Below are 13,859 nucleotides of genomic sequence, written 5' to 3'. Positions count from 1 at the left end.
ATCTCAAGTTTTAAAAAATGTAATGACTTTATTGTTTTCATTAAAATGATACATGATCCTTATAAAGAAAACTCACAAGGCTCCAGCCATAAAGGAAAGTACAAAGGAGAAAGCAACACATTGGTCCAGATTTTTACTCCCAGAAGTAACCCGTATTAATATTTTGTAGACAATTTTCCAGATATCTCTATGTATATTTTCAGACAGAATTGACAGCTAGGGAAGTATGTAAATAGGCAATTCTATATATAACAAGGTGTTCCTTGTTATAATGAGTGCTATGCATGATCTTTTGAAAAAACATACTTAATTGTACTTTCCTTTAACAGAAGAAAATGAAACTGAAGTGAAGTAATACTGTACTTGTTTCTTCACCACTTTCTTTAAATTGATTTCTCAGATGTGCCTTTAAGGCAGTGGTTCTTGACTGGGCGTGATTTTGTTCCCTAGGGACCATCTGGCAATGTCCCATTTTTGGTTGTCCCAGATAGGCGGTGGGGGAACGCTGGCATCTAATGAATGGAAGATAGGGATACTGCTAAACATCTTAAATGTGCAGGACAGCCCCCCCACAACAAAGACTTATCTGGCCCCAAATGCCCGTAGTGTTGAGGCTGAGAACCTGCTCTAAGGGTAAGAAAAAAATGATGATTAATACCATTAGGAAGGTAAAACTATTATGTTTTAGCTGGGTTGCAGTTTTAGACAGTTTTAATTGGGCTTCTGTAATGAAAGATGAGTTGATTAACCTCATTATAATTTCTTCCTCCTTTCCTGAATAAGAAAATCAAGAGGTAGCATATGTTGTTTTTACCTTGTCAAGGTTCATAACATTTACACTCTATTCTGCAAAAATAATCCCCAGGTGTTTAGTCTTAGTTTTGTTTTATTTTATTTTATATTATTTTATTTTTTGAGACAGAGTCTTGCTCTGTTGCCCAGGCTGGAGTGCAGTGGTGCGATCTCAGCTCACCGTAACCTCTGTCTCCCAGGCTCAAGTGATTCTCATGCCTCAGCCTCCCGAGTAGCTGGGACTACAAGCATGTGCCACCATGCCTGGCTAATTTTTGTATTTTTAGTAGAGACAGGGATTCACCACGTTGGCCAGGCTGATCTCGATCTCCTGGCCTCAAGCAGTCCACCCACCTTGGCCTCCCAAAGTGCTGGAATTACAGCTGTGAGTCATGGTGCCCGGCCCTTAGTTCTGTACTTAAATGATCAATGCCAAATACCACTTCTCAGCCCATTGTTTTCCCCTTTCTGGGTTGATTTTGAGTCACCTCTTGGTTGGTGGGCTGTGTGATCTTAATATAAATGTAACATGTGTAGGGAGACGTCGGTCCCTGCCTGCTTTGCCCTGTCAGACTTGCACCTGCAGATTGAGTTTGTGTCTGTGCACCACACTTAGAGGAAGAGTAGAGAGACATGGTGAGTGTCTCTGGGATGCAGTCAGGGTGTGAAGCAGGGTCCTGGGGAGAAGTGGGGTTGGATGTGAAACTGGATTTTGAAAAGACTTCCATGTGGAAGCAGGATTAGTGATCTTAACTGAGGGCTCCCAGAGGTTAGAACTAGAACTGCATGAACATCAAGGACAGGGTGGCTGATAATAGGCTGGGAAGATGATGAGTTCCCTGTTAGCTGAAGTGTGTTGGGGAACCACCTGTTGCTATACTGTCCCTAGGTGCTGGGCTTAAGCCATCAGCTGAGCTGCTGCATTAGGTAATTTTTCAATCTTGAGATTCTGATAGTCTAATTAATGCTTTCTGTAACCACCTGTCCTGGGGAAGAGCCCCAATTACTCTGGTTCCCTCCTTTGTGTTGTTTGGGGCAAGGGGAGAACAGCCAGGGCCATGTTTCATGAATAAGTGGTTCAGGGTGGAGCTTTAAATGTTCTGTACACCTTAAATTTGGACCCACCATCTACCAACTCAAAAGTGTATGTGTTAGATTCTGCCAAACTAGTTCAGTTGATGTTTGTAGTATTTACAAGATTATAGGAACTGAGCACATTCCAAACTGATTCCTGAGCCAAAACATGTGTACAGAATCCGGGAAACGTATCGCAGACCTGCAAAGGAAGAGAACATACACAGATTGTTCCCTGCATGATTGGAATTGGGTGTTCTGTTAATGTAGTAATCAGATGTCTATCACAGTGTGACTTACTGATGTCTTTGATTTGTTGCAGGGGAGCTATCCAGTTTGGGAAGATTTCATAAACAAAGCAGGAAAGCTTCAGTCCCAGCTTCGGTAAGTAGAAACATGCGTTCTACAGGAAAAGGGCAACATCCTCAGACAAGGATGGGGTGGGACAGACCAAAATGCAGATTGATTAGGGTTGATTCAGGAAGTGCTACAGATAGGGAAGCCTGTGCTGGGTTCTGATTGGAGCGTGATCACCTGTAGCCATATATCCTGGGCCCTGATTCCCATATGTAAAATGTGACTCATTCATGTCTGCTTTGCCTCCTTCCATAGGAATTTTGAGAATCAAATGAGGTAGGTACTATATGTAAGGTAGCAACGGGTAACATTTATGTATTGCTTGCTATGTGCCAGGCATTTGTTAACTTGTTTAAATCTCATAACCCTATGAGGTACATACCATTATTATCCCCATTTTACTGATGAGGAAACTGAGGCACAGCAAAGTTAAATAACTTACCCATAGTCACATCACTACTAAATGGCAGAGCAAGGATTTGAACTTAGGCTCTCTGGCTCTAGAGTCCATGTTCTCCTCCATTCTGCTTACTGCCTCTCCACATATAGAGTTTAAAACCTTGTGTTGGCCGGGTGTGGTGGCTCACGCCTGTAATCCCAGTACTTTGGGAGGCCCAGGCGGGCAGATCACAAGGTCAGGAGTTTGAGACCAGTCTGGCCAACATGGCGAAATCCCATCTCTACTGAAAATACAAAAATTAGCTGGGCATGGTGACGGGTGCCTGTAATCCCAGCTACTTGGGAGGCTGAGGCAGGAGAATCACTTGAATTCAGGAGGCGGAGGTTGCAGTGAGCTGAGATTGTGCCTTTGCACTCTAGCCTGGGCGACAAGAGCAAGAGTCCGCCTCAAAAGAAAATAATAAAATAAAATAAAACCTTGTGTTGACTATTGTATCATTCCATTTACATGAACTATCTAGCAAAAGCATATCTTTAGAGAGATGTTGATCATTGGTTGCTTGGGGATAGGGTGAAAAAGGAGAGTGAGAAGTGGGTAAGACATCTTTTGGGGTGGTGGAAATGTTCTAAAATTGGATTGTGGTGATGATTGTACAACTCCAAATTTACTAAAAATCATTGACTCATACCCTGAAAAAGGGTGTATTTTATGGTATGTAAATTATGCCTCTGTAAAGCTGCCTAAACAAGATCCAGTGCTGAGCTCTAAGGGGCTGTGATTGCCTAGTCTCGTGCTTGTTCATATATCATGTGATATGAAATAGAAAATACGTTGGCATCTTGTTAAAGCTCTACCCTTTTAAATCATTGTGGTGAAGGGATACAATTTCACTTAGTGGGTGCTTCATGAAGGATAGGACATTTTAAAAAGGAATTATTTTGATGGTCCTGGTTCATGGCATGTAGGGGATGACGTTGGTTGGTTTGGATGGAGGAAGATGGTTCAGAAAGCAGGGCAGGAGCTATGTGGATGGACAGAGAGGTGGGAGAGGGATGATGTGATGCTCTCGGGCCTTTGCCTGTGGACACCAGGGGTCACTGCCCAGAGTGTTAGCCGTAGGACTGGAGGGTCCATGGTGCCCTATAGACTAAAGAACTCGGGAAGGGTGGGTCTTTTTTATTTCATTCCTTCAGCTTTGTTTGGGGCCTGGGATTTCCATCCATGAACTGGAGCCTCAGATGGACAGTGAACTTGGAATACTGCACCTTCCCCAGTTGTCAAGTCCTGTGCTTAAGCTCTGCTTAAGCTCTTGTAATTACTTTCTACTGGATCAGATCCCACCTCCCCTGCTCAGGATTCAGGGCTCCTCACCTGAGTCCTTCACCAGCCTCACCTTATTTAGCCGTATCTACTCCCACCTCCATGTCTGCCATGATTACCATTTATTTTAGGTAGCTTCATCTCCATCCTGTGGGAGGTCTCCTCCTGTAGTAATACAGTAAAACATTTAAATACATTTCCCCCTACTTTTTTAAGATTCAGCCTCATTTAACTGTCTGGCAGCCTTTCAGGGTAGACTAAGAAAATTGTTATCTTCCCCTTTTATCAGTGAGGATCTTGAAGCTTAAAGTAATGAACAGATCAGCTGTCTTAAACATATAAAGTAAAATTTAAAGTAATCTTAACCTATCCCTACTGGTACAGGATACATTTTATATTATTAAACAATATTTTGTCCTGAAGGCAGGGACCATTTCTTTATTTTGTTAAACTAATAGTACAGGGCTGGGAGCAATATAGGGGCCTCATGCGCATGGTTTAATTGTGTGTATTACAGAAAGGATGAAGTTTAGATTGCAGAAGAGGCATAGAAGCCTTGGTATATTTAAGCTGAATCACTCCTCTGTGTTTCTGTTGGTTACAGGTTTGCTCTGCCCCATCAGAGAGGGCCAAGATGTCTTGTGACTATGTCAGACAGTGAAATATGACTGCCATTTAAAAGCCTCAAAATTGATCACCATCCTAATTTTCAGTGGAGCCCTGGTGACCATGTAATATGCAAGACACCTCTTCGGCTGGTTCATTAAATTTGGATGATTGGCATTGAGTTGGATGGGAATAAATCCAGCAATTGTGTCAGATATTAATTGTAAATCAGAACGAGCTATTTATAAATCCCAAGATGTCTGATAAAGCTAATTTTTCCAGGGTTTGTGTTTGATGTCAACTCTTTAAAAAATATGCTTCAAAGTGGTTTTGTGTACGTATATGTCATTATTTTTAAAAATTTTGAGCAGAATGTTTTCTTGCTGTACTGGAAAATAACAGGCCTCATTTTGAAGTCTGGTTCTAAGGGACTGTTGCCTAGATTTTCCCAGGAACTACTTCCAGCACCTTCCAGGAACCTTTTGTTTCAAAACTACTGTTGCTGATGTTTAAAGGCCATTCCTTTCCCTTTTTCTTTCTTTTTTCTTTTCTCTTTCTTTTTGAGAGAGGGTATTGCTCTGTCACCTAGGCTGGAGTACAGTGGTGCAGCCATGGCTCACTGCGCCCTTGACCTTCTGGGCTCAAGTGATCATCCCGTCTCAGCCTTCTGAGTAGCTGGGACTACAGGCATGCACCACCGTGCCCGGCTAATTTAAAAACAATTTTTTTTTTTTTTTTTTTTTTTGTAGAGAATGGAGTCTTAGTATGTTGCCCAGGCTGGTCTCAAACTCCTGAGCTCAAGTGATCCTCCCACCTCAGCTTTCCAAAGTGCTGGGATTACAGGCATGAGCCACTACAGCTGGTTTCATTTTTCTCTATTTTGAAATCTTCCCTTTCTAGTCCTTATTGTTATTCTTCCTTCAGCAACTTTGCATCCTTAGGAACGCTCAGTAAAGACTGGAGTTATATAAGAAATACTTGAAAAATAACACTTAGTTACAAGTTTGATTGTAAAGTCCTTGAATTCTAGTTCTGGGGCTTGTTTGTGTGGAATCTATGGCCCTGGCTTGGAGTCTTGACTACACTGAATGATGCCTTAGGTCATGACTCTTGGAACCAGTAGACCACAGAGGGCTCAAGGCATCCTATGGTGTCCAAAAAAATATTAAGAACCCAGAATAATTTCTAGGACATAAATGACTATAGTACCTTCTCCCCATTCTCAGCTTGTAGGAATTTGGAAGATTCGGTTGAAATAGTGTCGTAAGGTTGAAACAGTAGTATCTTAGTTTCATTATAACTAGGATCTAGGGAGAAAAGTTACACCGCCATGGTCTTGTCTTATAGTGGGTCAAGCCCAAGCCTGTGAGTCATGAGGCTAGGATACTTGTCCCAGCTCTAGTATGAACTAGGGCTGTATTTGTGGCCTTGTATTTGTGGCCTCAGTTTTCCCGTTCCTAAAATGAATTGTTTGAGCTACATGATCTGTCTCCCAGATTCCTTCCGCCAACTGATGTGCATATATATATATATTGCTTTCCTACTCCAAAATTAATTTCACCTCTACTACTTACATTTTTTAATGTTTTATTTTGTCTTTTAGGTAGAAATGCCTCTGTTTTCCTCTTGTACAAAATTTTGCCTGGTAATAGGTTTTTTTTTTTTTTTTTTTTTTTTTTGAGACAGAGTCTTGCTCTGTCACCTAGGCTGGAGTGCAGTGGCACGATCTCGGCTCACTGCAACCTCTGCCTCCTGGGCTCAAGCGATTCTCCTGCCTCAGCCTCCCGAGTAGCTGGGATTATAGGTGCGCACCACTACGCCTGGCTAATTTTTTGTATTTTTACTAGACACGGGGTTTCACCATCTTGGCCAGGTTGGTCTCGAACTCCTGATCTCAAGTGATCCACCCACCTCAGCCTCCCAAAGTGCTGGGAATACAGGCGTGAGCCACCACGCCTGGCCCTGGTAATAGTTTTATACAGTCGGGTGAAATGGAATGGGAAGGGCTACTAATGTTTATTGATTAGCACCAAATGAGCTGGATATTATTCGGGTGGAGTACTTGGAAAAAAGCGGGTTCAGCAAGCCAATGGTTGTCCATGCTCAGTTGAGTTATTTCTGGAGGAAGGTTCCATGTACTCCTTAGGAGAGGTTTTAGGCCTTAAGCTGTAATGAATTTGCTAGAGAGAGACATTCCTCATGCTTTTGTTATCTGTTTGCATTTTAGGACAACAGTAGTAGCAGCAGCTGCCTTCTTGGATGCCTTTCAGAAAGTGGCTGACATGGCCACCAACACACGTGGTAAGCAGATGGAGGCTGACTCCCAGCGTTAACTGCATTCAGCACGTGGGCTCTCCCCTTTGGGTGGCTGCACAAGAAGATGCAGCTTAAGTTATCAGAGCTGAGCTGACTCATATTTTCCCATTTTTTAAAACTCTGTGGGATTCCACATATTAGAAGTTGCAACTAGTTTTCCGGATAATAAAGCACATGTGAAGAAGAGTGAAGAAGAATGAAAAAGGAAGAAAATGAACCACCGTTTCTGCACGAGTTGGCTTGATGGGTTCTTTGATCACTTTAATGACGTGCTGGTTGTTGAACCTTGACCTGTGCCTTTGGTTGCAATTTGCGTTTTCCTCCTTACGTGGGTTTTCCTTGTTTCCTCGTGGAATGGGAAGCAGTAGGGATGATTGGATAGACCATTTTTCTGAGTTTCCATAAAATGAGGAACCCTTTTAAAATAAGGATCTCATTGTGTTGTATCTATTTATGTGTCCCTCATATTTGACTGCAAACCTGTTGAGCTACAGACTATGACTTATTCATGTTTGAAGCCCCAAAACATAGTGCCTAGAACCTAGGAGATATTTAAAGTATGTTTATTAAATCAATGAAAAAAATTTAATGGCTTCAGCAAGTACTGAATCATATAAAGGTTATTCATAACATGTGAAAAGTATAAAAAGAAAATGAATACCCCCATATGCCTGACCGTCCTTAGAAATGCAACATTATGGTCGGGAGCGGGGGGTCATGGCTGTAATCCCAGCACTTTGGGAGGCCAAGGCAAGAGATCCGAGGTGGATCACTTGAGGTCAGGAGTTTGAGACCAGCCTGGCCAACATGGCGAAACCCTATATCTACTAAAAATACAAAAATTAGCTGGGTATGGTGGCACGTGCCTGTAATTCCAGCTATTTGGAAAGCTGAGGCATGACAGTTGCTTGAATCCGGGAGGCAGAGGTTGCAGTGAGCCCAGATCGCACCACTGCACTCCAGCCTGGGCAACAATGAGTGAAACTCTGTCTCAAAAAAAAAAAAAAAAGAAAAGCAACACATGCAACATTACCAGTAACAGACAATTCCCCTATTCAAAGGGAGGAGGGTGATTTCCTTTTCATTGCAATGCAGCTACTCTCTCCTGCCTCTTACTTTGCCTTGTTTTTCTGAGTCTTCTTGTTGTACCGGCAGCTATAGGCCTGTTCTTTTCATTGTCGTGGTGACACTGGAAAATTTGGGTTGTAGGGCAAATGTTGGGGACTGCTCCCAGGCACATGAAAGTTTCTCCGAACCACCTGATGGGTACCTTCAGTGCAATGATACTCATTCATCACAGGTGCTTAATTAAATATTTGAATGAATTTGCAGCAAGAACAGTTCTCATTCATTGACCAAACTCCTTTTATTTCAGGCACTATCATGGGACCACAAAAAGCAATATGACTCTCCTTGTCCTGGAGGGGCTTACAATTGAGTGGGGAAAATGAGAAGTATAAATAAAGAATTTCAACATAGAAATTATATGTTTGGAATGGTAATAGTTGTAGAACAAAGTGCTAGGGGAATATAGAAAAGTGAGCAATTAACTCAGGGAGTGAAGGAGGTTTTCCTAGGGGGGGTAATATTTCTCCTCATTTCCAGGATGCCAACAGGGTTTTACAGCGTTCCCTTGGAGAACGTGACAGAGAAATTAGAACCATGGTTTCTGCATCCAGTGTGTCAGCTTGGTGTGGATCTTAACCAGTATCTTTTTAAAAGTCCTTTAAAAAAATTATTCCATAGCTTATGTGTGTCTGTTATAGAAACTTGAGGAAATACAACCGTAAAGAAGAACTTAATATGCAAACCATTGCAGGGCCGATAGTATTGCATTTTATATTTTCTTCTACTTCAGCAGTATCTGGAACTGACTTGGCAGCCATGTTGATATCTTTCTGTAATAGCCGTCAGTATAGGGTTTTTTTTGTTTTGTTTTGTTTTTTTTTTTGAGACAGAATCTCACTCTGTCTCTCAGGCTGGAGTGCAATGGCGCAATCTTGGCTCACTGCAACCTCTGCCTCTCCAGATTCAAGCAATTCTCCTGCCTCAGCCTCCCGTGTAGCTGGGATTACAGGCATGTGCCACCACGCCCAACTGATTTTTGTATTTTTAGTAGAGATGGGGTTTCACCATGTTAGCCAGGCTAGTCTCCGACTCCTGACCTCAGGTGATCTGCCTGCCTCAGCCTCCTATAGTGCTGGGATTACAGGTGTGAGCCACCATGCCTGGCCCAGAATATGTCTTTTTTTTTTTTTTTTTTTTTTAAAGCTGCTCTACTGTTTTAAGGAACTTAGATATCTGGCATTGCGTGTTTGAGGCTCTGTGATAATAATGTTTTTATATTTTAATGTTTAATTCTTGGATGGATCCTATAGATGGACTGGAAAGAGATTCCCAGATTGTCCATAAGTTCCTGTAGTGGGAACCTGGGATTTTGAAGATGCTGCTCCCGGAATGGTTCTTGGCGGGACACTGGAGGGCCTGGAAATTGTCATCTTTGAAGGGAAGAAAAACAGCCATTATTTGTGCAAAAAGAAAGCAAAGAGCCTCACTGCAGAGTAGGAGTTTGGAGGTGATGTATTTCACCAAAGGCAAATAATTTCATAGTGAACAAACCCCTGCTTTGACTTTTTTTTTTGAGACAAAGTCTTGCTCTTGTCACCCAGGCTGGAATGCAATGGCACGATCTCAGCTCACTGCAACCTTCGCCTCTCAGGTTCAAGTGATTCTCCTGCCTCAGCCTCCCAAGTAGCTGGGATTACAGGCACCCACCATCACGCCCAGCTAATTTTTGTATTTTTAATAGAGATAGGGTTTTGTCATGTTGGCCAGACTGGTCTCGAACTCATGATCTACCCGCCTCGGCCTTCCAAAGTACTAGGGTTACAGGCGTGAGCCACCACACCCGTCTGCTTCGACATATTTTTAGACCATGGGATTTCAGATCATTTTTAGTGATGCCAGGATACTTTCTGTTTAAAATCCATATGTACTACTATTTTCATTGAATGTGGGAGTGTGAGAACTCTCAAATGACCTAAAAGTATATGGGTGATAGAAAGAAAGTATATTTTACAGAGATAAGAGAAACTTGAATGTCCTTCTTAGTAAGTGTCAGAAGTGATTGTTATTAATTTTTACTTAAAAATTTAAAAAATAGAACATGCTCTTTAGTTTAAAAAAATTGAAATAAGTAGGCTGGGCACGGTGGCTCACACTTGTAATCCCAGCATTTGGGAGGCCAAGGCGGGTGGATTACCTGAGGTCAGGAGTTCAAGACTACCCTGACCAACATGTTGAAATCCTGTCTCTACTAAAAATATAAAAATTAGCCGGGCATAGGGGCAGGCACCTGTAATCCCAGCTACTTGGGAGGCTGAGGCAGGAGAATCGCTTGAACTCGGGAGGTGGAGGTTGCAGTGAGCTGAGATTGCGCCACTGCACTCCAGACTGGGCGACAGAGCAAGACTCTTTGTTCAAAAAAAAAAAAATTGAAATAAGTATATAAAGTAAAATTTATCCTCCCCACTTCCCCACCCCTCGTGGGAATTGGGTTTAGTGTCATTTACAGATGTTTTTGCACGTATAAACAAACATGCCTGGTAGGAAAAAAAAAAAAACACTAGTTTTCCACAATATGTGGAATGACACATGGAATAAAATATACCTGTGTGACCTTTTTCAGAAGGTAGCCCCTAAGAAACATTGTTCTGTGCTTTTTACTGCATAGTATATTATAGCTATCTTTCCAGTACCTATAAGTCCACCTGATTCTTTCTAGCGGCCAAATGGAATTTCTGAATATAGCACTGTCTGAATATAGCACATTTGAGTCATTATTCTCTTGATAGATATTTAGGTTATCTTCAGGTATTTGCTACTACAAGCTCTGATGCAATTAATGCCCATGTATATATCCTTTTGGAGTCCTGCAAGTGATCTATTTTTAATGATGTATGGATCACTAAGGAAATGATAAACAGTAAAAAGTGCTTCAAGCTGTTTTGGTCAGCAGCAAATAGATTTGGGCTTAGAGTTGGTGTAGGCTGTGACTCTAACAGAGTTTGTGGTTTGATATCTACCTTCTCCAGAAAGAATATCCTTGGTTACTCCCTTGCTTAGAGCCTTTACATGTATTTTTTTTTTTTTTTTTTTTAGTCCCTCTTGATGGAAGTGGTAGGAGGGAATTGCAGTTATTATTAAGTGCATCTCTTCTGGGCAAGTGCCCAGCATTTCAAGCTAGCAGATCGCTCTGGTTTCCAAAATATTAGCATCTCATATTGTTTCCAAAAGGAAACAGCTCTGAGTGGTCTTTGTCCTTTATAGGAAATCTTTTGCACTAGCTATTAATACAATTTACTTAGGAAAAACTTTGAATACCTGTCACTATAAGGGCAAAATCAATCTAGTTGTTATGTACCTATTGTTAAACAGAATGTGGAAATATGTTAGAACTTAATTGTTTTCATTTTTTTTAAATGAAAGTGTGTAAGTCGATATTATAATGTGTATATTTGGGTTAATAATTAAACTATAATGGAATTTCAGTTTATTAGCACTAGGCGCAGTTCCATATTTTGTTGATTTTAGACTCTGGATGAATATACAATTTGTTTTCAATATGAAAGTACCATTTCTGTATTATTGAACACAAAGAATTGGTTTCTAGGTATCTAGTAGACGTGGAACCTGAGACTTTGTGGAGCAGGGTCTCTGCTTCCTTCATATCCGTAATGGACCAGCACGTGGCTATCACAGGAGCTGAGAAATGTTTGAACTGAGTGGCATGCATTTGTCTGGGCTACTTAAAAAAAATAAGAAAAGGAAAATTAGGGAAATTAAGAAAAAGATGATAAGTACCTACCACATAGGCTGTGGTGAGAACAAAAAGACTTAATACACATAAACCACTCAGAACAGAGCCCAGCCCGTGGTACACATTCAGTAAAGGCTAGTTATCCTGATTTTCAGTCTTAAAATCATGCCTATTTTTAGGGTAACAAATTAAAGATTCTGGACATTAAAGATGATCTAGTCTGCCTGGGATCCATTTCCTTCCTTCTGAGAATCTGAAATGCCTTCCTCAGACATTGGATGTATTGTCATCTAAACTTCCCTGAGATAGCTGGTCAAAACCATAAAAGTAATTACAGAGGCAGATGAAAATGAGAGTCACACAACGCTGCTCTTCAAAGGCCCTTGCTGACACAAGCAGATGGCACAGTGGCCAGGATGGGCCAGTGCTGACTAAGAGGGAGTGTGTCATCTGCTCCGTACTCCACGCAAGTCCCTGATATGTAAGGGCACAGGCTTACAGGTGTACGAATTTTATTCCCCATTTTGATCATGAATGCATTAAAAAAAATCTGTGTAGCACAAAATATAATCTACGTAGTTGAAATAACAAAAGTCTATATGCGGTAGTTAGAATAACAACTAGCTTGGGATCTGGGATGCGTAGGTTTGACTTCGTGGCTTTGCAGCTGTGTGACCTTGAGTAAATATTTCCCTTCTCTGGGCTTCCATTTTCCCACCTATAAAGGGCCTAGGAGCCTAGATGATCACAAGTGATTTTTTTTTTGGCTCTAATATTCTATGATTTTAAATCTTGCCTTGGTTCTCATTAACTATAAATGAAGTTGGACAGTGTAAATTTCCTTTTCTATATTATCTTTAGAGCTTTCAATTTTTGCTCTGAGTACAAAGGAAGTGGAGGAAGCAAGATTAAGCCAAAGATAATGGAGAGAGAAGGTTAGAAGAGAAAAGGGAAAATTACAGATGGGCATTTGGGTTGAGGCCCCCTCTCAGACTTGGAGTGTGTGCGGGAGGAAGGCAGGTGGACGTCGGATCTTCTATGACAAGCATCGAAGGCTGGGCCATCAGACATGCGCTTTAATCAGTGAGTCTGGATCGCCGAGGTTGGTGAAGAAAATTGCTGACGGCTTAGTTCTTACAAATGTGTTACACGTTTGCAGTACAGATTTTGGTAAATGCCATGGTCTCCAGATCTGGCATTAGGCATCACAGTCACTCAAGAAGTTCACTTTAAGGGACAGATTTCAAGGCCTTGCCAGTCCCATGGAATCAGAGTAACTGGGTGAGACCCAAGAATCTCCAGTTTTGAAAAGCTTTCCAGGAGATGTTGCTCTACAGTGAGGTATGTTTGTGCTGTCCCGTAAAGCCTCTTGCCATCTTGCCATAACCCACCTGTCCAATGACATCTTCCCACCCATGGCCGGCAACTGCACCCACAAAGAACTGCTCACTGTTTTCTGAAACCCTTAAAACCCTTGATCCCTATCCGCTGGCACATGTGCATTCCAGGCCCAGAATGTCCTTTCCAGCCCTCCCCTTCTTCACCCTGTTTGTATGCTTGAGGATCTGCTGCTGGTCTCCCAGGGGCTCAAGAGCTGTATCACTTGTGAGACCTTTGTCTTCCCTCAGGAAGTAAACTGGGTCCTTGCTCAGGGCCTCAAGGGACATGCTGGGGTCAGAGGATTCCCCGAGCTGTGCTGTCACTATCTTCCCCACCAGATTGCAGACACCTCTAACAGGACCTGCTCCTTCCTGAGGAGCTCACTTTCCCAGATGCTGAGTATCTGGCCTTCAGCAGGGTGCAGACCCATCTGCTGAATGAATGACTGCGCGCAAACAGCAGCTTCCACTTTCATGCAGCCCTCATGGATCCTGGTGGGAAGCCCGTCAGTTCTCGAGCGAGGGGCTGTTGGGATGGGGTCTTGGCAGGATTCCTCCCTGGAGTTCAGAATTTGAATCTTGGTGACCCCTCTCTGAGGTCAAGTCTCTGGTGCAAGGGACAGCTGGGTAGAAGGCACCCACCCTGCTTCATGGATGGAGTGGAGGAGGGGAGGGAATCTTCCCTCTGAGGGGAGAAGGTGCTGGGTTGTTTGGGTTCTCAGCTGGGTTGTTTCCTGGCTCCAGCCAGACTGCTCTTGTTTGCTCCTGAGTTTTATTTTAACCAGATTATTTAATT

The 13,859-nt window shown here is 42.3% G+C and overlaps 1 protein-coding gene across 13 annotated transcripts in view; it reads left to right on the top strand.

Moving 5' to 3' along the window:
- Positions 1-13,859, top strand: part of MTSS1 (MTSS I-BAR domain containing 1) — a 186,281-nt gene that overhangs the window by 22,536 nt on the left and 149,886 nt on the right. For all 13 annotated transcript variants that reach the window (XM_055287198.2, XM_063642939.1, XM_055287209.2 and 10 more), the window contains exons 2-3: positions 2,189-2,250; positions 6,777-6,850. In XM_055287198.2, coding sequence (XP_055143173.1) covers positions 2,189-2,250; positions 6,777-6,850 — 136 coding nt within the window. The remainder of the gene's footprint in view (positions 1-2,188; positions 2,251-6,776; positions 6,851-13,859) is intronic.

The sequence above is a fragment of the Symphalangus syndactylus genome, chromosome 7 (genome assembly GCF_028878055.3).
Source record: "Symphalangus syndactylus isolate Jambi chromosome 7, NHGRI_mSymSyn1-v2.1_pri, whole genome shotgun sequence".
Classification (NCBI taxonomy): domain Eukaryota; kingdom Metazoa; phylum Chordata; class Mammalia; order Primates; family Hylobatidae; genus Symphalangus; species Symphalangus syndactylus.
The sequence above is the reverse complement of the archived record's forward strand: the minus strand, read 5'-3'. Positions and strand labels throughout refer to the sequence as shown.